Raw genomic sequence first — 21,906 nt, 5'->3', positions numbered from 1 at the left:
CTATAACTTAATTAAGTCTTCCAGGCGCACTAACGCCAACTGAGAAAATGAATACGAACTACGTAGCGATATCCACGATGTCATGTCTTACGGCAACGGTATGTATTTCGTTTTTCATGTCCACTGTCCGGTCCATGAGACGAATATAATTATTGACAGTTTATCATTCTGTCGTTAGATTTAGAACATATTAATTGTAATTAGTCTGTTCACAATGATAATTTATTATCTTGCAGCTGTTTAACAATGCATTTACTGTAGTGAGTGATCTTGAGAAGGAAAAGGTGAATATTTTGACGTAATAAACATTCTCATTTGTACATGCAAATACATTATCGTATACATCTTTCTGTTATATTGTTGATTCAACAATTTCCGAAGATAACATTATTCTGCTTTATTATTTTACGACCATCAAGAATCTTTTTATAATGACAATATTTCGATTCATTTCTTTATAGGTTAAGTGATGTATGCTTGAAGAAAGGGGAGAAAACAAGGATGTTACATCGGCCCCATAATTTGGTGAACTTTATTCGAAACGTAACATGTCGTTATCGTGCCGATCAATTGTGTATATTCCAAATTGGATTAGTTAGGAGACACGCCAGTATTTTAGTAGTGCCCAAGTATGGTACGCGACACAAGGTGCATACGTTTTCGAATTCCCAAAAGGTTTTTGCTAACAGAAAGGTAGGCAGGCACGGCGAATACAGGTGGACTTACGCGACAAGATTTTCATCTAACGATGCGAAGTCTAATAAGGATAAGTCTGATGCGAAACTAGTTGAGGAGGTTCAGCAGAGAATAATAGAATTGAATGAGGAGAAGCTAGGTAAATTGAAAGAGAGAGTGTTAGACATTGAACCAGTTATATCGGAAAAGGAGGAGAGAAAGGGACAAGCGGGGAAAAGGGAGAAGCTCATTGAAAAGTCTGTGGAATCTAAAGAACCATCGAAAGATGATGTTGTCTCGAAAAAAGGTATAACAATAGCTATTAAATAATAATTAATAACTTATAATTATTGTATTGAGGACAATGAAAAACGATAAATATTTTGGCTTAAATTCAAAATATAAATCTGATTTGTAGCAAAAAAGCAGGTTAGAGTTGACAGATCGACATCCTCTTTGGAACGTAACTTTATTACACCCGTAAGGGCTATGGCAGACTTTTTATTGAAGCCTTCTGATCTGGAGACTTTGCCCAAAACAAAAAGACGTTCCCCGTATGAATTTGAACCGCCTATCACGGTGTATTGGAGGAAAGACGTTGAGGCTAAGTAAGAGAATCGACTTAATGAATTTCTATTTGCGTGTGAAACTTTGAATATTTTAAAGTTCTGCCTTTTTGTAGAGCCTTAGAAGTCTGGGGTTCTAGAGAGGCTTTGTTAAAGGAACTTTTGAAGAAGGAAGTTGAGCGGAAGATCTATCAGCAAAGTAAATATGCATATTCTCACACGTGTGATTTTATCTACTTGTTTGACACGAAAGTGGTTGTTTCTGTAAAAGAGGAATGTCTTCTCAGGACAAAGAATATCTGTGCTCAAAGATTGTCCATTTTACAGGTTCATTCACATATATCTTGATATATAATTTGATAGGAATATTTTCTTAGCAGAATAAAATTAATTGATACAAAGATTGAGACACAAGCTTTTCGTATATTCTCTTAATAAAATAAAATTAATTGGCACAAAGATTGAAACATAAGCTTTTCGTATATTCTCTTAGTGGAATAAAATCAATTTGTACAAAGATTGAGACACAAGCTTTTCGTCGCAGATGTTTTTACGGTCAAACGGAGATTGAGGGACTATAGACGGGAGATCGGCAGCAAGACGGAAATCATTCAGAAAGAAGGTCTTTTTGGAAGATCTGGCAAAGTAGTATTGACTGCAATCGCTATGTACGTACTGAATTTACGCGTATCACGCAATCGTGTAGCTATTTATCCTCAATTAATTTCTTCCTTTCCTTTAGAAACGCTAGTAATTTTGTGTGCAAGTTGATCGCCTGGTTGTACACTGGCTCGCACAGTATGTTTTCCGAATGTGTGCATTCTGCGGCGGATACTTTTAACCAACTGATTCTAGCGTACGGCATTCATAAATCGGTGCAGGTAAACGCAAAATAATTAATGCAAATAATTTTTTTTTAAGGAATCTCTTCCAAGCTTTATTTGTGTTTTGTACAAATTACAGCATCCCAATCCTGACCATCCGTACGGTTACACGAACATGAAGTACGTTTCCTCATTGATATCGGGCGTGGGAATCTTTTGCGTCGGCACGGGTCTTTCCATCTATCACGGAATTCACGGTCTTCTTTTTCCCGCGCCATTAGATTCTCTATTTTGGGCGTACTTTGTCCTGGGTGGGTCCTTGCTGTCCGAAGGGGCGACCTTAATGATAGCATTACACTCCATAAAGAAAAGCGCAGAGGAAAAGAAAGAAAGTTTGAAACAGTTTGTTCTGGATGGACAGGATCCGTCTGTAAATGTCGTGCTCATGGAAGACTTTGCAGCTGTAAGTCATTATTTTTTTATTCTTTTTTTTTTTTTTTTTTTCAAATATCTTAGCATCTTATTCAGAGAGATCTTTATATCGTCAGGTGATTGGAGTCATTGTTGCAGCTGGATGTATGGGCTTGACCTCATATTTAGAAAATCCAATGTTCGACGCTATCGGTTCGCTTCTGGTTGGTGGTCTGCTCGGTGGAGTGGCGTCTTTTATAATTTACTCGAACGTTGCTGCACTCATAGGAAGGAGTATATCGCAAGAGAATCTCGATAAAATTAATGCTGAATTAGAGGCAGATATAATGGTAACACCGATCTTAAAATCAATCGCTATGTAGTATTGTATGTTGCTTTTTAAAGTTTAAAATTTTTATGATATCAGGTCCGTGCAATTCATGACGTGAAAGGCATTGACATGGGTAATAATTTAGTGAGGTATAAAGCCGAACTGGATTTTGATGGACGCGAACTTACAAGATCTTATTTAGATAAGCACGATCTTATTGCAATGTTGGAGGTATAGATTTTACATTTCTTGAAAGAAATTTATCTTTGTCTTTATTGTGTGTAGTATATAAATAAACATCGAATCGTTATTGTAGGAAGTGAAAAGTATGCAAAATATTGATGAGTTAGAGGCGTTTTTATTGAAACACGGCGAAAATATCGTAGACATGCTTGGCGGAGAAATCGACAGAATAGAATTAAAATTAAAGGTAAATGAGTACGTTTTATATAATAATATATGAAATATATAATTAGTGTTATATAAGTAATATTTCATGTAAATATATAAATCTATAGTAATTTAATATTATTAATGATATGTTCATTTTTCTTACTTTCAGAAAAATCATCCAGAAATACGGCATTGTGATCTAGAAATTCTATGAAAACTTATTAATATAATTTCTTAAGTTAAATCGAAATAAAACTAGATGTAAATTATTTTAATGAAGAATAAGAAATTATTTTAATAGGCAATGATGCTTTTGTTATAGGATATAACCTGTATTTTATTTAGTATTTAGTACTAGATCAAAAATCAATTTTTGTAAAGATTTTATGTATGTTGTACAAATCTTGTGGAAATTACTACACACCATTCAGTATAATAAATCAATAGAAATTTCTTAAACATATAATGATAAAAATGTTCTGTCTCGTAAAATAAAAATATTGCAATTTATATACATACAGTATATATATATTTTGTTACATATATATACATTCTCGATAAATGGAATAGGGAATAGAATTTGTTTTAGAGAAATTCGATAGATGAAGAATCCTTTACTGTGCAACAACAAATAACATCTAAAAAATTGTTTTATATTTTTACGTTTTGCAGCACATAGCTGTGTTTACATTGCCAATCGCAATATTGATTAAAGAATACATATGGCATAGCCAATCTAGATATATCAATCTACAAAAATGTTCATTATCTCTTAAAACTCGATCAGTTAAATATTTGCATTCCAATATCTTTTATTATTTCGACTTTACGCAACACATTTTGAAATTATCGGGAACGCGTGAAGAATAAGAACACAAAAAGAATTTGAATTATTTGATAACTTAATATATCAATAATTTAATATTTAATAATAATTACAATAACATTTTCGATAAATTGATATCGATTTGAAAAAAGTATATTAAAAAAAAAACAAGTGCACATTGTTGCTTTAATATTTTAAATTGCCGAAGTACATATCATGAGAGTAATTATTTCGTTTGTCACGAAATAATTTTAGTTGTTTTAATCAAGAAATGGCTATTAAATCGCTTCGTATCTTAAAATATAAATTCTCACTCTATATCTCGCTTGATTCGCTTTGAATGAGTTAAAACTAACTAAACTGGTCGCTATGAGCTTTGTAATCACAACAAAGCGTTACTATGGACACCTCGATACTTTAATGGACCTGGACGGCTGGACGACAGTCGGTTCTGCGGTGACCAACTGCGAAGTTGAACTGTTAAACACACTTGAAGGGAAGTCTTGCAGTAGCCAATAGTTTTGCGTTGTACAGATACTTAAAAAAAAAAAATTCGTATGGACTTGCGTATGCATTTGAAATTAATCGCGAGATGGTCGCGAATCGACTGGAGGACAGCTGAACGATTGATGTTACGGAGCATCCTAAAATGTCACGCGGAAGTCGGGCCTCTCGTGAGCGAAGATCTACAGCGATCGGTGAACAGCTTCAGCGAAATGACAGCGAGGATGAAGCTTCCGTTCGCGGTTTGGAAAACGACAGCTACGTGAAACGCGGTAGCACGCCGTCACAGAAGCGCTGGACCAGCTCGGAAGATTTGAGCCGACCCTACGGCCGGGAAATCAAAACAGTCAGTATTGTTTACTGGGGCGAAAATTAAAATCGAAAGTAGTTTCAAGCGTTTGTAATTAGCGCGATTGATAATTTTAATTAAAATTGGTAATTATTTAATTAGACATGTAATCATGAATTACAAATTGCAACCGTTTTGCAGTCGTGCAAATTTATATATAATTAATATTCAATTAAAAATGAATGAATGATTGGCGTTGTTATGTGTTTTATTCATCTGTCGAAGTACACAGCAGGGCAATATCGTATGACGTATTGACCTAATTAATAATTGACTTGATAAATACTTGGCATTTTATTTGCCAACTTATTTATTATTTCAAATTGAGAAGCACCAGGTAATTATATTTAAATAAAAAGTTACATTATCATTGAGCTTATCATTCAACATCTTAGGGTTTTTCTCGGAGGCAAGATAACACCGAAGACACGGAGACCGAGTCACCGGATGCTAAGGGCAATAATAAGTCACGCAAAATCGAGTCATACTCGTCTCGCGGAAAGGCGCGTTATTCCGACGTTCACGCAAACGAGAAAAGAATCGCGTCGGGTTCTCTCGGGAGAAGGAGGAAACGCAGTAAACGGACTGAAAGACGAAAATTTGGGACGCGACCTCGCACGGCGGATCACGATCACGATCGAACAGATACCGGATCTTCCGCGAGACGCTACAGTGACAGGGAAGATAGCCTCACTGATAAATCACGAAAAAGGAATAGGAACGTTTCCCGAGGTAAAGAAAGAATATCCTTTACGTCCTCGTTAAAGAATAGGCAAACTCAAAAAATTGATAAGAATTCGTCCGAAGATCCTTCTCCATTGCAATCTACTTAAAATATCCCGATTGATTAATCGCGAATTTAAATTTTAAAGCAGTTGAGAGTATTCAGTTGAAGAGGAATAAATTATTTCGCGATAAAGGCTGGCTTCTTCATCTCTTGACAATTTTTTTTTTAAATAAAACAAGTGGGCTATTCCATTTATCGAGAATATGCAAACAGAATGTATCAAAATATATATGTAAATAAATTGCAATATGTTTATTTTATGAGAACATTTTAACAATGTATGTTTATAAGAAATCTCTATTGAAATGTATTATACTGAATGGCACACAATTTTGACGGAATTTATGCAACAATATATTGTATATAAAATTTTTACAAAAATTGATTTTTAATGCATTATAAAAGGTCATGCATTCACGTTAGAGAAAACGTTTAACGTTTGCGAGGAGCGAAGGTAAAATCTATAACGTAAAATTAATAATTTTCCAACGCAAGCGGACGACGAGGTGCCCATTACCGAGATTCTGAAGAAGGCTCAAGAAAATGCGCGTACAAAATACGAGGAACCTATGCCGCTTCCGGAATTGACTACGGACACAATTTATATTCAAGGCAGAAGCGGCTTTAGCGCCGTGAAAATTGGCGGATCGGGACGTGCTTTGGGAAATGATATGACACGTGCAACAAAAGGTAGAGGTGGCTGCGATTCCGCAGAGACTCGGACCTACACGCTTATAAAGGTGGCAATCACGGCGCAGAAATTTTGGAAGTGTACAGGTCTCGTTTATCAGGGTCTCTTGGGCGGGATGGCATTTCTGCATTTCATAATGGTATACATTTTTTTTCCTCAATTGGAGAGCCCCTTGGAAAAACATTGCAATCATCATTTTTATGAAATGTGTTTATGAAACGATGGAAATTTTAATGGAAAAAATGTTGCTTGTGCATTGGCTAAATACGTGGAGAAATCTGTGGTGAAATTTAAAAAATATTGGATGTGCAATTTTCCAGGGAACCTTTCAATTTTCCTCTGAAAAATTTCTATTTCTTGATCTAATACAGATTTTATAACACCAATTAAAAAAAAAAAGAATATCATCTGATTTATGATTGCAGATTCATGTCTTTTTTAACACTTCAATGGAATTCATGTCGAATTACTCAATTTTCTCCGAAATATATGCAAATATATTCTCCTTCTTAGTCGCTCTCTGTATCATCTCCATCTTCGATAAGTACGTTTGACGTTTAAAAAGGAAGAGATTCGATATACATAACATTAATATTAATAACATTTCGCGTTTAAATATCGTTAACTTCAGGGAAGATATTGACGGTTCTAGATTCGATCTGGCGCGGCTCGATACGGATCACTTGCGCGAGATTTACACGGATCACGCGAAAACCGCGATCGCCATTCCGCTTTATCTGATAACGTTTGGACTCCACCATGCGTCGTCGAAGGTGGACGATCAGTTAGCTTTAATACATTATCGTGGCATCAATGAAACGTGGTCAAACGTAAGTACGTCGTGACGTACCGCCAGCGAGGGGATACACATGCGTGAGAGGGATACACTCTTTATTTGCGTTTCTTATATGTACGATCGACTTTTCAGAATACGATGCAGGAAACTTTCCTCGAGGAACTGAACGGCTGGCAGAAGGTAACGATATCGAAAGATTTGCTCGCGGTCTTCGCCTGGCTGTTCGTCGCTCTTGGAACGCGGGACAACATGCTATTGACGCACCTCGAAGCGATGGTGCAATACGCGAGCGACGCGGAATCCCCGAGATGACATTCGAGGAATGACTTTCACTGTCGAACGAGACAAACGCACGTGAAGCTCTTCCGCGCGATCGCGCAGAAGAGCAGACTGATTGTGAATGTTATTAAGTACTTGAAAAACAGAAATATTCTAGAGAATAATTGTTCCCTTTTCTGAATACTTACCGATGCCCGTCGACTCGAGCCTCGATTCCGGGTACAAAGAATGTGTTCAGCCAACACTCCAAAGGAGAAGGATTTAAATAACATTAAAGGTACGATTTAAACATTTATTTGTAACAGAATAGCGTTTGATATGTACAATATATATAAAGTCCGCCTAGACGCTATAGTCGATAATATATGTATACATAATAGCAAAGAGAGGACAATAATATTACGATTAAAATAACGTATGACGCGCCTGGTACAGTAGTAAAATATGTTTTGGACTTTCTTGAGCGCGCGAGAACGTCGGTGGAATCCGCAATTGCAAGATTTCGATCGCCAACGATCGCGGCCGTCGCGTCGTGATCGCGAAATAAATTGCGTATCAAAATTCGTAACGCGCGCGGGGATACACGATAGGGCAGAGAACGGGGGGGAACCTGTCGTCGGCGCGTAGGCCGGCGAGAAAATTTCTGTATGTAGATATAGCTTACAATTGCCGATTCGAGCGGCGCGCTCTCGTTCTTCTTTTTTTTACGCGGACGAAAGCGTTTATCATAAATAATGTGCAAAGGCTTGTACTCATTTGCGAAGCAACGGATATATACATGCTGCTTGTGTATGTGTGTGAAATTTGTTACACGCTAAAGTCTCTCCTTTCCATTCTCTCTCGATGGTTCCTCTTTAACAATTTACACCGCCTCGACGTCTTTTTTTTCTCTCCTTTCTCTCTCTTTTTTTTTTTACGTGTGTACTCTAAAATATCTCTGTGCTTAACAATATCATCAAGGCACTGTTTACTTATAGTTCTAGTTTCAAGTCGATTTTCGCCTTGTCTTCGCTGCACGGATACACAGATCGATCCCGTCATCGTGTTCACGGCATCTTTCGATTATTTATCCGTCAACGCGAGCCAAGAGAAAAAAAATAGAGACGCAAGCTAAAACTCGATGATCCGATCGCAGTGAAAATTGACATTAACTCGACTCGATCAGATCCTTTTTCTTCTTTTTTTTTTGGTTACGCTGGAGAAGACGCAGTCGCGTGGCTTCTCCCTCGACGCGCGAGAGTTTCGGTTTTTTTTTGTCATGGCTCTTACAACGATGCAATCGGTGCTCCGGATCGCGATTGAAAATTGTGCAAATTTGCAAGTGGCAGTATCGAGTGGAGTCGAACAGCGCCTTCGCGCGCTCGTGCGAGATATATCGCCGATATTTTGTAAAATATTAACGCCGCGCTCCGTTTTTGAGGCGGCGGAGATTAGTAGAGCTACGTATGATTAACGTCAACGAGCTGACGATGCGCTATAAAAAAGGATCCTCGTTTTTTTTTCTCTTTTTTGTTCGGGAGAAAATACCACAGAAAATATTCAAACGTCATATTGACAGCGAGACAACTACAAAGGTTTTCGGCTAGTCGTGGAGTCGCGCCAGCCGATCGGCCCGCGCCGATCGCGAGGGAGATACATACTCGGGATAATTATACTGGTCCTGCGTTATACCGCGAATGCGCGCCCACGCGCGTTCGTGCGTTTATCAAAAGTGTGGCTCATTCGTTCTTTGTAATCTCTCGCGTGGGAACGCAAGAACTTTGAGAAGGCACTAAAGCCGGATTTAAAACCCGTCGGCATTTTTGCCGCTCGTGGAAATTCCGAGACGAATATACATACAACGAAGACGCGGCGTAGAGCCCCATTGCGAGATAAATCATTACGAAGGCACGAACGAAGCCGATCGATTTCGAGAGAAGCAATCTTCGTGATACCGCGCATTTCCGATTTTTCTCATTTCTTTGAAATCTCGTAATGGCACCCGTCTTCGTAAGGATCTATTTAATATCGCCGGCAATGCGGATAACGACGCGGTCTTAAATCCAACTCCGTTGCGCAAGTATTCAACGATCAGAGGCGCGCCTTTGCGCCTTCAGACCGCGACTCCGAGACGTCGGGTCGATTCTCTTTCTTTTTCTACAATTTACCTTGTTTTTACCTTTGAACTTTCGCTTCCCTCTTCGATTGTCCGTAATTCGCGCAAAGTCCGCGGGAAGCGAGAGGCAACGAGCGACGAAGACGGCGTCTTCGGTTTCTTTATCGTTGCCACACCGTTTTCACTTGTTGATACCTTTCTGAGCGCGTAGGGGGGGAGGAGGGAGCGGCGAACGAGGGCCCGCGGTCGTGGACGGTTCCCTTTCATCCGTACGATCCCGCGGCTGTAATCGCGCGTCCTCCCGCCCCTACTCCGACGATCAAACGGTCTCCGGATTGTTCTGCATGTATCTGCACCACGACTGGCCGTTGTTGTTGCCCTCGGGGCATTGAAGCAATTCTCAGTCATCAAAGTCGTGCCTGAGCTTTATATAAAGGCAAGAGCCGAGAACAATGCCGAAGAGCTCGAGGACCGACAGACCGAGTCCGACGGCGCCCAGAATTATCAGGTGGTCCTTCGTCGTCTCCAGGAACTTATAAATGCAGCCCTGAAATGATAGAGATCCGGTGTTATATTAAAAACTACTCTCTCGCTAATAGGACGGAAGCTTATTTGTTCCAAAAAATTACAGTCCCTTACTATATTATATTATACGCATCATATTTTTTGACAATTTATTGAGGGGGGGATTAGATTTATATATTATAATTATATTGTGATCTAACTATCACTGAGTGCTGTCTAGAATTTGTGATGAGTTTAGAAATTAAAATCGTGTTTGCCATGCTTATTTGCTATTCCTACTTCTCTCTTCATAGTTGTTTTTCTGTAGCGCGCGATCTCAGAGACGAGATTAGTCTGAGATCATTAAAAATTTTTGACGTGTGTCAAATTCATTGTTTAAAAGCATGGCATACAAACGAAAGAGACTTACTTATACTTTAGATATGTAAAAATAAAAATGGCCCTTTTTATCAAAAAATCCCTGCGTCCAAGAATATGGCCAGATATTGTAAAGTTAAAAATACAAATTCGCAAATTGTAAAAATACAATTTTTTATTTTTAATATCTTACAATAATATTATATTTTAGGGAGAGATTCACAACTTTCTTTCTAAAAAAAAAAAATAAATTGGACGGCATTCAATACAGGCTAATGTCGCGTCTGATAATCAGCAGGAGAAAGCAGGAGGAGTTTGAAACCGCGGCAGACATACCGTGTACTGAATATTGGAGGGATGATCCCTTTTCCCGCAAAGTAGCGTTGGCGTCTTGCAGCAGCTGTCAGGTACGACGCTGCCATTCTTGAGGACCTCCTCGTCCTTATGCCACTCGCTCACGAGCCAGTCCTCGAATCTCAAGGCACCGCAGCATTTGAACTGCAAATTTCAATAATAATGTCTCTCACGATAATATTGGGAGGGAGAAAGCAGGGACGAATAGTTTTCGCGCTACGCTTCCGTTATGTAAATTTTCCCTCTCAGCCGTTTTTATTGAAGAAATTTTTAATTACTCCGCGAAAAAGGGGAAAAAGGGGAGTTCAATAATTAAAAATTTTGTAACTTTAAATTAAATTAAATCGAATTGAATTATAAATTAAATTGAATTAAATCTTCATAGAAGAATGCATTAAAAAATACGATACTTCCGATAATGAAGTATATAACACCTGCGTATTTTTTTGACGACGTGTCGATGACAAATAAAACTTTTTATAAAAATCACGTACCAAAGAAGAAAGTAACGAGCTTTTAAACTGCATTAAGAGTTTGCTGTGTTTTGTAACGACACGGGCCCATCTTTCTTATTCTCCAGTTCCGTTTACGACGTGCGCAATAAAGTATACGCGATATATATATAAGGCAGGAAGGGGAGAACGCGTGATGATAGCGGCGATAGCAACGATAATAGCCGCGTACGATAATAACGATAGCGGGACGCGTTATACGCCGGGGCGCATCGCGGAGTCATTGAGAGCGTGGAGGGTCACAGAGGAGGGATGGGAGGGCCGAGAGGGGAAGGAGAGGAGAGGGGGGAGCAGATTAATGGAGGTGAGAAACGTGTTCCGGCGGCGGCAGCAAGTTAAATGGTAACTTTAATGCGGGCACGTAATCCCGCGGGATTCATCGCGCGCCGGAACCATTAGTCGCGATAAACACTTCTACGGATCCTTTACACGTGCACAGGCGTTACGGTCAACGAATTTTGCCTTCCTTCCTGAACACACATAATTCGGCCGTCCCGGTTGTGTCGTCTTGGAGGCACTAGACTAATCTGGAGGCTAGACTATATCTACAGAAGAGATAGCGTGAGACGTTTCCTCATCTCTCTATTAAATAGCCATGTTTTGCAACACAAATCTTGATATAATTTTCGAAATATAAATACATAGTCAATAATGCAATAAGTAAGTACCTTTAATTTATTGCATTTTCTTGGAAAAGACGATCATAAAAGCCAAACGAGGACCAGCAAAATATTAAAATTGTATATTATAAAATTAAACGTTAGTTTTCTTATTTTTAATAAGAATTTTATTTTACTAACTGGTTTTTAATTTATTTTTGGCCAGATATAGAATACAGTTTACGTCAATTTGTGAGGAGCGTTTTACGCTTGGCCAATGCTGTAATAACTCTCCTTTTTTAAAAAAATTTCGTTTTACCAAGTAAATTGAGAGAATAAGAAACAAACATCGAAGAGAGATATTTGATGAACTCGCAGCATTTGCTGCAACCATTTACGACCGCGGCCAATTATTTACCCTCCGGAGACCGTTTACCCTCCTCTGGAATGGATGCCTCGGATGGTTCTTTCGATCCCGCAACGCTCGAAAAGAAGAAACCTCTTCTTCGGAAAAAGGGCACGAAAATGCATTTGGACGCGTAGACGTGTATTCATTTACGTACATACATCAGGTGCGACGTACTAAATCTCGTTCTAAAAGTTACTGCGTAAAAACCGCGTGAAGGATGCGCGTACTTTATTCAAACAAGAAAATGTGTCGGGTTTGCTCGCTTAACATGTAACAACGTGATTTCGTAAATAAGAGAATCGTTCGATTTTGCCCTCGATGATGAGATAAAATCCAAATTAAAGGGAGCACAGAGAGAAACGCATGGAGAAATACGCGCGGAGATCAATAAATTTTTAAGTGAATATTCCATGGGAGATGTATCAAAATGATTTTCGCGTGCGCGTTCACCAAATATAGATGCATGTATATGCGAGACACTTATTTCCGTTCCGCGGAGTCGCCTTAAAAATTCCCGAGCGGTTGTCGCGGTAAAACTCGATTTCCCGAACGGAATGAAATGCTTGTATACACGTAGATCCTCTGTGTATAAATAAAATGCGGATCCTGAATTTCCCGCATGTGCCCGACGGTTTTGCCAATTTCGGCGGGCGGGCGGGAGGAAAGCGGGGACGGAGAGGAGCATGCGAGGGGTTAACGCCGTCGCGTGCACCGCGCGAAGAAATGGAAACGAAAATCCTCCGGTCGCGCGGCCAATGGGATCCGACGGAAGGGTTGAAATTGCGAGGCTCGATTTATCAGGGGCAATGGGTGCAGCGGGAGCGACTTAGCTTCGCCAGCCGCGCCATTATCGGCACCGTAAATCGCATCACGTGTGCGCGAGGGCGCGCTTACAAGTCCGATCCAAATCAAGATGCTGCTGTACACTCGGCATAAAGTGGATCTAGACAGCGCGCGCATGCGATTAATTTCCTACACGGAGGACGGGGGTAGCCGTCCCTTTGAAACGAGGGGGCAATATTGCACGCGGTCGGCATAATCCCCGCGCGTCGATTTTATAATCCTGCAAATATAACGAGCACAGGACTTAATCCTACGATTACGAACAACTTCGATCCGGCAACGGTAAATCTTCGTTCGGATCCTCCCCGCCCCGCGGCGAAAACGCCGCGCGAGCGCATTCGGAAGGAAGACGTCGTCGTCGTCGCTTCGCGCCGCGTCTCTCGCGAGAAAGTATGAGACGAAACCGCGAAGTTTTTCCAGCCGCCGAGCCGCTCGCTGCTGGCACTAATCGATTTATAGCGAATGGGCGGAAACTGTTCCGCGACGCGATAACGATGATTTACTATTGTAAGGTCCTCGTAAGAGAGTGCCATCGTCGGCGGAGGACATAAATAAAAGTCCGCCTGCCGCGTGATATCGCGGGCACACAAAAGCCGCCGCCGCCGTCGCCGCCGTTGCTGCTGCCGAGCCATTTCGACTGCATTCGTAAATTAACGTCGAACAACTCCCGAGATGACGCGGGTGTGGCTTACTTCCAATCAAGGAAATGCCGTGTAAAAGCACGAGCCGCTCATCGTACCGTAAAAAGAAAAGAAAAAAACAATGACGAACACCGATTCGAATTAAATTAAATTAATCGAAGGGATCAGATATTTCTGCCATGGGAAACTCTCGTTCGTGCGAATTGGCTCGCCGTGTTATATCTACTGATTAGTAGAATCGCTCGGACGGATTCGGGAACGTCCTCTCTATTTGCACACTACGACGATCGTGTTACGTATTGACAAGCCATACGAAACGTTTTCAGCAAACACTCGACGCCTCGGTATCATATTGCGTATTTCTGGGTAACACCGCAACGGTGAAGCACCATCGAAAACGTTACTTGGGGCGGGGAATGGGGAGGGGTTCGCGTTATAGCTGCAGAGATGCAACGGGAATAAAAATGACAACGAAGGGGAGGAAAATTGATATCGAGGAGAGAGAGACCAGAATGTGCCACCGGTATTCGCGATATCGCGCGAATACCGGTTGGCACGTCCTATTTCGTTCGCAATTGTTTGACTCTTCGAGCGCGAACGCGGCGGCGTATACACGGGCCCGGTTTGAGAAACGCGGATAAGAAATGTCTCGGCAGATACGGGACGGAGGGAGGGAGACTCGATTCTTACCTCTCTCTGCATCTGGTCGATGGCCGCGGTCTCCCGGGATCGCACAGAATAGTTCTCGAGGAAGGTGCGGTTCAGATTCATCTTCAATTCGGGGCCAACCTGCTCCTCGTAGAGGCGCGCCAACGCGCCGACCCCGGCCTCCAGGACGAGCACCGCCATCACCACGAAGACGTACTGTGTCGGACAGAAGAAAGACGAGAACGAGAGAGATTAGAGATGGGGTCCGGTTAAAACAACATACCGGGACAGCCGTCTTCCCGCAATTACTACGCGGCTACAACTCCGGCGTTTAACGTCTTTATCATGGCTAATGAAAGGAATGACGAATGAGAGTGAGCGTGCGCGCGCGCAACGAACGCCTCTCTCCGTCTAACTGAATGGAAATTCCGATAAAAGCTGTCGAATAAATTCTATCGGTCGAAAAAAGCAAAAGAAAAAAAGAAAGAAGGAAGGTAGAACGGCTTTTAATGATGAAAGAAAAAAAAAGAACCCGGCTTATCTCTCCGAGTGAATGCGCGCTCTCGCTTTATGTCCAAAAATAATTCTTCGAAATGACGTAGTGCGAGAGGAAAACGATTTCTAACGTGCGCACTCCTTACAAACGCGATAAAGCCCGAGATTGAATCTGTCAGCTCTACCGTCATATTTTCACAGAGGAGCTTCACCGCGTTACATAACGGTATTTATTTTTCGCGTTGTTGTTCTCTCCCCATAGCTTTTTCACGCCAAATCATCGATTCGCCCGATTTCCGAAATACCGAATACCTCTGATACAAACGCGGCTCCCCTATCAAAAAATGTACGTTCCGCGAAAAAATGGCATATTCGGCGTATATATGTATAAAATTTAAAACACAAAAATAAAATACTAATGCAGAGAGAGAGAGAAAGAGAGTGCAGATTCCAAAACGAGCGAGGTTTAATACTGTGCTTTCGCGTAATTTGTAATACGGATTTACGGAGCAAAGCCGCCGTAGTGCATGGAGATTCGCCTCGCTCTTTCGGAGTCACCGTCCTCTCTCTCTCTCTCTCTCTCTCCTTCTATCTCTCTTGTAGAAGCTAGGGCGACGTATTAAAATTGCGTAATGTCCACCGAAGCTTTTCAGACTTTTCATGAATATAAACCCTCGTCGAGGGACGGAGCGCGCACACGGCGCGGCGCGGCGCGACGCGGCGCGGGCGTCCCTCGGCAATCCCCCTTACCTATGAATATTCAAGTCGCGGTGACTAACTATCGCTCGTTCGTACTTTCGCAAGATTTTGCGGACCCATGCGGAGAGAAGCTAGCGTGTACACCAAGGAAACATAGGAGAGAGGCAACTTTTTCTTATTTAATAATTCTACTGTTATTAATTCCGTTCCGTTCCGTTCCGGGGTGGTTTGTGCATTGCGGCGTCGCGCTTAGCTTCTAACGGAAACTTAGTCGAATCGCGAGAGACAGAGAGAGAGAGAGAGAGAGAGAGAGAGAGAGAGAGAGAGAGAGCGCAGAGTGTGCATTAGATGGATGAAATATTGGCTGATACATGCGGAGAGGAGGAAGTGCATGTGGCGAGGAGAGCGGAGGGAGCCGCATTGGCAGCTAATTTGTGATCGATTTTCGGCTACGCTCGGGAATTAAGCTGTATCGCGCAAGTAAACGATGCTCTCGCGTAGACGCGTTTAGTATTCCTGATCTAATGCACGTAGTGAGGAAAATGCTAAATGCTGTCGCAGAAAGATTGATGGAAGCTTGCTGAGAAATTTATGATTTAAACCTTTTAAGAGAATGTATTCATATTGACAAATCTTTTAAGACATGCCCCGGTTGTATAATTTTTCGTAAAATATTTCACAATCCATACAATTAAATCGATAGTCGAAATATTCGGTATATCTGAAGCAATTTTAAACTTATATTAAAAAAACAAATAATGCAAATAATCCACATGGTGACAAAAGTAATAAATGATATCGCAGAAATTAAAAGATTAATGGGAGCTACACGATGGAATTCACGATTTAAACCTTTTAAGAAGATGTATCCATATTGACGAATCTTTTACTGTTACAGCCTCGGTTGTATCGTATTTCTTAAAATATTTCACATTTTGTACGTTGTAAAGAAATTGTTTTAAAGCAATTCTAAATCCATAAAAAAAAAACATATAATGCACATAGTGACAAAAATAGCGAATTATGTGGCAGTAGCTGGAAGATTGATGGGAGCTGAGAAATTCATGATTTAAACCTTTTAAGAGGATGTATTCATATTGACGAATATATCTTTTAAGACGAATCTTTTATATGCCTCGGTTGTATCGTGAAATATTTCAATCTATATATTGAAAAATTGTTCTAAAACAATTCTAAACTCATATAAAAAAGACAACTAATTTACGCGTTACGAAATTTTCCTGAAAAAGTTATGGAACGTAAAATAAAATAAATTGAAGATAAACTCTTCAATTGTAACCAAGACTAGACCAGCGTATATACCACGAGTATTGGAAAATCGTGCTTACCTCGACCTTAAAGCTGATTAACAACGTGCTCTTTCAGTTTCCTTTCAATTAAATCGGAGGGGGGGGGGAGGGCAGGGGAAGCGTTCAAGTCAAACGCATACGCGAGAAATTAGAGCGGCCGAGATAGTCGGTAAGACGGCGATGATCGATCGGTCTTCCGCGTAAAACGCACGCGGAGCCGAGATGCGAATATAAGTAAAGACGTCGACGGAGTTTGCCGACATGCGACGCAATAACGCATGATAATTCGTGATATCAGATTGCTCGCGACGAGTAAGGCGGGCGAACGCGAGACGAGCGTTCCGCGCCGACTTTCATCCTTGTAGTCGTTAGTCAGTATCCGTTTCAGTCATTAAGTCGGAGCGCACACACATACACACAAGAGGAGGGAGGGAGGGAAGGGGAGGGGGGAGAACGAGAGGCAGAGATGAGCATTGCACGGATCGCGCAAAGCTTCCGCTTCCTTCGCGTCAGCCTGTTACTCGGAACTCGGAAAGTGCGTCGGGAGGCAACATCGAGAGGCTGCGACGCGTTTGCCGTAGGTCTCGGTACCTAACATGTACCTAAGTACATATTAGTACCTAAGTCAATAAATCGCCCGGGATGTATATATACGTTATGGCGGAAACGGCGCGGAGAGGGCAGGAATGGCAATCGACAGTTTGCGATTGGTGTGGAGGCTGACAGTGAAGGGGAGAGACGATAGATCAAACGCACCAATTGCTTTTCTACTATATGTAATAGCTTCATATATATATATATATATATATATATATATGTATGTATATATGTATATATATAATAAAATAAACACACACGCATGCACACACATACATCTACATGATTTTGACCGGGAGACGGGTTGAACGCGCTACGTTCTCGAATAATAGTTAGAGACCGACGCTTTTGTCGGAGGCTAACGGGGGCACCGCCGGAGAAAACGTGTAACCTCGACTATCAAGTAAAGTTTGTTGAAACACGAATCGAAACTCGAAGCGCAAGCCTGGACACAACAATCCATGGGAAAAAGAGAAGTGGCCAACGTGTAAAGCGCGTATGGCAGAGCATATGATCTAAAGTGTGTGTGAGTGTGCATAAAGTGTGGAATTTCATTAAATATACGCGCTCTAAGTAATATTATATTTAATGCTTAACATCATGAAAATTCTACGAACCAGTATTATGCAACTATAATACAGTAGATGAGTCTATTTAAAAAACTTCATAATGAAAAAGCGTAATGTAGATGGAAAAAAGTGAAAACAAAAAAAAATAATTTTTACGTTACTTTGTAAAATATAAATCTTTCCTAAATCGCAGCCAGGAAATATTAGCTTCCTCTTTCCTTAGTACATAATGCTCGCAGTATTTTAGAATCGCAGCGAATGCTGAAACTTGCAATAAATTTAGTTAATGTTTTTAATCTTCCGAGCATGAATAGCGCATCCTATTGTGTCCGTCGTTATATGCATAGCGCAGTAAGATAAACTTCGTCTTGAGATTACCGTCGCGAGACATTGAGAATGGAGTTTAAGCCGATCATGGCTCGTGGACTTAACGCGAGTCTGTGGATGGGAACAAGAGCAAGTGCCGGATCGCGAGTCATATGGAGAGGACAGACCACGAATGCACGGATGAATATTATATTTGACGAGATGCCAATTACAACTACTGACCTAGTGGAAATCTCCACATAAAACAACTCACTGTCGCTCCTAATAATGCCTCAATTAATTACACGTGTTCGTTAACAAAATTTAGTCGTTTATTAAATTTATTAGAAAGAAATTACCAAGCTTTCCAATTTTATTAAATAGGAAAGTCGTTGCTGCATTTTTATACTTTATATTAAAATAAAATACATATATAATAAGTATAAAATAAAATATGTATATCAAAATAAAATCTCCAGAAGCGCGGCAAAATGTTTAGCATAAAATATATAATTTAAAAGCCAGGTGTTAAACAAAAAATTCTATACATTCATGGAAAATTATATCTGAATACTTTCGCGCGATGAATTTCTAGATCAGAATCCCGAGAAACGCATCGGCCGAACAAATAAACAAAATCGGTCGATCGCAAAAAAATAGGCTGGACAGGCCATGCATTATGTACCTAACTTTCTCCGTGTATGCGCCCATAAAGGCCTCTCCTCCCCGCCGCGCCTCCTCTCGAGTCGCCAACTCGTGTTCATTATGTGGATTTACCTACCCAACACCGGTAAAAATCTTAATTGAACGCCATATAAGGTCTCGACTAATGAGACGGTTCGCTCGTGCCATCCGTGTATAGACGGTGAAAGGGAGCAGGACCAATGGGAAAGCCATGGCAAAAGGTTGCCGAGGCAAGAAGGGGGGCGGTCTTCTTGCCTCGAGGATCGCCGATAGTTTATCGCTGCTACGGTGGCTGTTAAGCTCGTTACTTCGCCGTTATTGGGAAACAAGCGTTTCCGTATAACAAAAATGAACGATGATAGTATTTAATAATCGGTATACAGCGCACGCATAGAAAGCCCCATCCGGTATACAATAAATAGTAAAAACATATAATACAAATTTTAAAAAGAGAAACGGTAATGACACGGTAGATAGCAAATTGACGTTTTGCGTAAAGGTAAGAGGGATCGAGCATTGGATTAGATGTATCGGAGTAAGATCGTCGAGGTAAAAGCCGGTGCGTATATGATAATTGAGGGGAAAGCAGAGAGGAAGCGAGTCGATTCGCGAGATTGGATAAAGGATGAAGACATCGTTGCGTTGATTGTCGATAGTTTCCTCAGTAACAACAACGTAGGTTGTTATTTTATGATTATCAAGGCGCAAGAGAGGACTTTGCGAAAGCAACCATTACCGCGAGTTACTCTGTTTCGAGCGAAACTAAGCTTGTGGGTTCATTCGCCACAGCAGCGGTATTCGAATTTACCCGAGCAACGAGCTGGCTATATGCGTTAAAAAGCCGCTATAACGAAGGCTGACGCGTGCTGTTAGAGACACCATTTCATTAGTTATTTCAACGTTACATTTGTATTCATTAGCAACATACAATGCCATAAAAGATATTACTTTCTATCGTGACGTTGTCGAAATTTTAATACTCTGCACGTTGTTTACAGAATTTTCCTCCCCTCTCTTTCTCTTTACCTTACCGTGCTTTTTTTTCAACTGCGGATTTTTTCATCATTTTCGTAAAATCGACAATTGGCATAAATATCGATTAATACGTTTTATATCTGAAATTTCTCAACTGTAATAAAGAAGGTAACTTCAAGAATAAAGGAGATGACTATTTAAAGAGCCGATTTCTTTAATTTCTTTTCAGTTGTTGCCGCCGTATCGTAGTCGAACAACGGAATGCGACTTCCCGTTATCTTACAGTAATTATGCAATTCAACAACTCGAAGTCGGAAATGTAATTAGGAAAAAGGTTCCTGACTTTGCAAGAAAGAGAGAGAGAGAGAGAATCCAAATAAGCGGAATAAAACGCAGCGCGCGCTCGAAACAATAGGACGATACTGAACGAGGGGGAACGGGGGGGGTGGGAGTGGGATGAGGGGGAAGGAGCTCGCGAGAGTCGGGAAGAAGGGAGTTAAGAAAACACTGGGGCAGGAACTTCTCGGGAGATCACCGATATAACTTCGTTAAGGGTGGAGTTAAGATCGTTACGCTGCCCATTGTGGCGGCCGACGTGATGCGCGGTACCGCGGCGCGAGCGGACCCGCGCGCGAATTTTCCGCGCAGGGCGGAAATTATGCCTCTCTCGGCGGGACAGCCGGGAGAAGCTACACAATCAGGCAGGATATTGTTCGTTTTCGCGAATGCACGGTCGTGGGAAACACAACGTGAAAATGCGAAACGGAAAATTTTGCACCTCCTTCTCCTCCTCCTCCTCCTCCTCCCCCGTCGTGTGATTGCAGCGCGCGATTTTCCACGTGAATTCCCAAGCTCCGTCGGCGCGAGTGTCGCGGCGAAACTATAAAAGGGATTCCTCCCTTTTTCACGTCTCCGTTTCCCGGCGTGATACAAAAAGCTCGTTTCCCCTGAAGCTTTTTCGGACAATTTCGCCCTCGTGTCTATTTGTAGCTTGGGGTAAATCCTCGGGATCTCGCCGTTGCATGCTATTTAAATATCGCGATATGAACGGGAGGAAAGAGCTGGTGTACAATATGAGGAATTTCAAGCATCCCCCAGACAGGTCTCTGTATATCGGAGTATCGAAGAGAGTTTTGAAGCGATTGGGAAGACATACATAAAGTAATATGTGTTTACCAAGTGGAGGCTAGAGAGAAAGAGAGAGAGAGGAGGGGGGGAGGGGGAGAGAAGAGACGCGATTCTTCGCGAAAGATGAAGGAAATGGTCGTTTTATACCGTTCCGTGATCTGAGACGTCCAAAGAGAGCGGGGAGCATAAAAATGAAACAATAACGGCTAATACTATGCAAAGTACTTTCAACCTGTCGTGAAGCTCGACTTTATGCTTTAAAATTAAATTACGCCGTGAGCTTATACGGCCGTTACTTCAGGAATGGAACGCGCAGAAATATGATACAGCGTGTCTATTTTTATGTTGTCGGTTACGCAACATATATTGCCCCTCCGCCTTCTATTATTATAAAAGTTAAGCATTAAAATTCTCCCTTTGCAAAATAAACTCTGTAGATTGATCTTCCGCGAAACTTGCGCTGAGAGGTGGAAAAATTTCGTAGCACTTGTTTGTCGACAGGTAACAACTCGGGAGCTCGTTTAAAGTTTAATTGTTTGAATTTTTAACTGTTTGAAAACGATAAACAAAGTGGGAGCGCGTTGTAATTATGACACAACGTCCTAATTATTTCTGTATTTTATTATTTTTGCACAACAAACAGCCATCTCATAAATTATAGGAGAGCTTTAATCGTTTAAAATTTTAACCTGTTTTTACTGCGGACGCCCTATAGTTCTTGCTGACCC

At 41.1% G+C, this 21,906-nt stretch overlaps 3 protein-coding genes across 4 annotated transcripts in view; 2 read left to right on the top strand and 1 right to left on the bottom strand.

The window, feature by feature from the left end:
- Window positions 1–9: 9 nt before the first annotated feature.
- On the top strand, window positions 10–3,663 carry LOC105462600 (zinc transporter 9). Of its 2 annotated transcripts, XM_011709313.1 has the most exons (12): window positions 10–98; window positions 237–284; window positions 462–982; window positions 1,094–1,283; window positions 1,358–1,440; window positions 1,786–1,909; window positions 1,984–2,122; window positions 2,205–2,528; window positions 2,614–2,826; window positions 2,904–3,038; window positions 3,124–3,237; window positions 3,370–3,663. In XM_011709313.1, the coding sequence occupies exons 3-12, from the start codon at window positions 502–504 to the stop codon at window positions 3,412–3,414; spliced, it is 1,848 nt and encodes a 615-aa protein (XP_011707615.1). In that variant the 5' UTR covers window positions 10–98; window positions 237–284; window positions 462–501; the 3' UTR covers window positions 3,415–3,663. The 2 variants fall into 2 exon arrangements, with proteins under 2 accessions (XP_011707615.1, XP_011707607.1); XM_011709305.1 differs by lacking the exon at window positions 10–98 and having other exon boundaries at window positions 105–284.
- A 550-nt stretch (window positions 3,664–4,213) lies between these two features.
- Window positions 4,214–7,869, top strand: LOC105462595. The gene is made up of 6 exons (XM_011709300.1): window positions 4,214–4,876; window positions 5,275–5,611; window positions 6,162–6,496; window positions 6,783–6,901; window positions 7,010–7,187; window positions 7,286–7,869. The coding sequence occupies exons 1-6, from the start codon at window positions 4,676–4,678 to the stop codon at window positions 7,463–7,465; spliced, it is 1,350 nt and encodes a 449-aa protein (XP_011707602.1). The 5' UTR covers window positions 4,214–4,675; the 3' UTR covers window positions 7,466–7,869.
- Window positions 7,870–8,348: 479 nt separating this feature from the next.
- LOC105462585 (CD151 antigen-like) overlaps window positions 8,349–21,906 on the bottom strand; it is a 107,750-nt gene continuing 94,192 nt past the window's right edge. Inside the window, exons 5-7 of the mRNA XM_011709292.1 lie at window positions 14,458–14,631; window positions 10,746–10,907; window positions 8,349–10,074 (exon numbers count right to left, since the gene is read on the bottom strand). Coding sequence (XP_011707594.1) covers window positions 9,928–10,074; window positions 10,746–10,907; window positions 14,458–14,631 — 483 coding nt within the window. The 3' untranslated portion in view covers window positions 8,349–9,927. The remainder of the gene's footprint in view (window positions 10,075–10,745; window positions 10,908–14,457; window positions 14,632–21,906) is intronic.

This window comes from Wasmannia auropunctata, unplaced genomic scaffold (genome assembly GCF_000956235.1).
Source record: "Wasmannia auropunctata unplaced genomic scaffold, wasmannia.A_1.0 LD336116.1, whole genome shotgun sequence".
Classification (NCBI taxonomy): Eukaryota; Metazoa; Arthropoda; class Insecta; order Hymenoptera; family Formicidae; genus Wasmannia; species Wasmannia auropunctata.
This window is presented reverse-complemented; position numbering and strand designations above follow the sequence as displayed.

What these genes read in the sequence shown, in the direction of transcription:
- LOC105462600 (XM_011709313.1), top strand. Translation starts at nt 502, where the DNA reads ATGTTACATCGGCCCCATAATTTGGTGAACTTTATTCGAAACGTAACA. An exon ending in AATTAGAGGCAGATATAATG is followed by an intron (nt 2,827 to 2,903) that starts GTAACACCGATC and finishes TTATGATATCAG; the next exon opens with GTCCGTGCAATTCATGACGT. An exon ending in ATCTTATTGCAATGTTGGAG is followed by an intron (nt 3,039 to 3,123) that starts GTATAGATTTTA and finishes TCGTTATTGTAG; the next exon opens with GAAGTGAAAAGTATGCAAAA.
- LOC105462595 (XM_011709300.1), top strand. Translation starts at nt 4,676, where the DNA reads ATGTCACGCGGAAGTCGGGCCTCTCGTGAGCGAAGATCTACAGCGATC. An exon ending in GAATAGGAACGTTTCCCGAG is followed by an intron (nt 5,612 to 6,161) that starts GTAAAGAAAGAA and finishes TTCCAACGCAAG; the next exon opens with CGGACGACGAGGTGCCCATT. An exon ending in TCAATGAAACGTGGTCAAAC is followed by an intron (nt 7,188 to 7,285) that starts GTAAGTACGTCG and finishes TCGACTTTTCAG; the next exon opens with AATACGATGCAGGAAACTTT.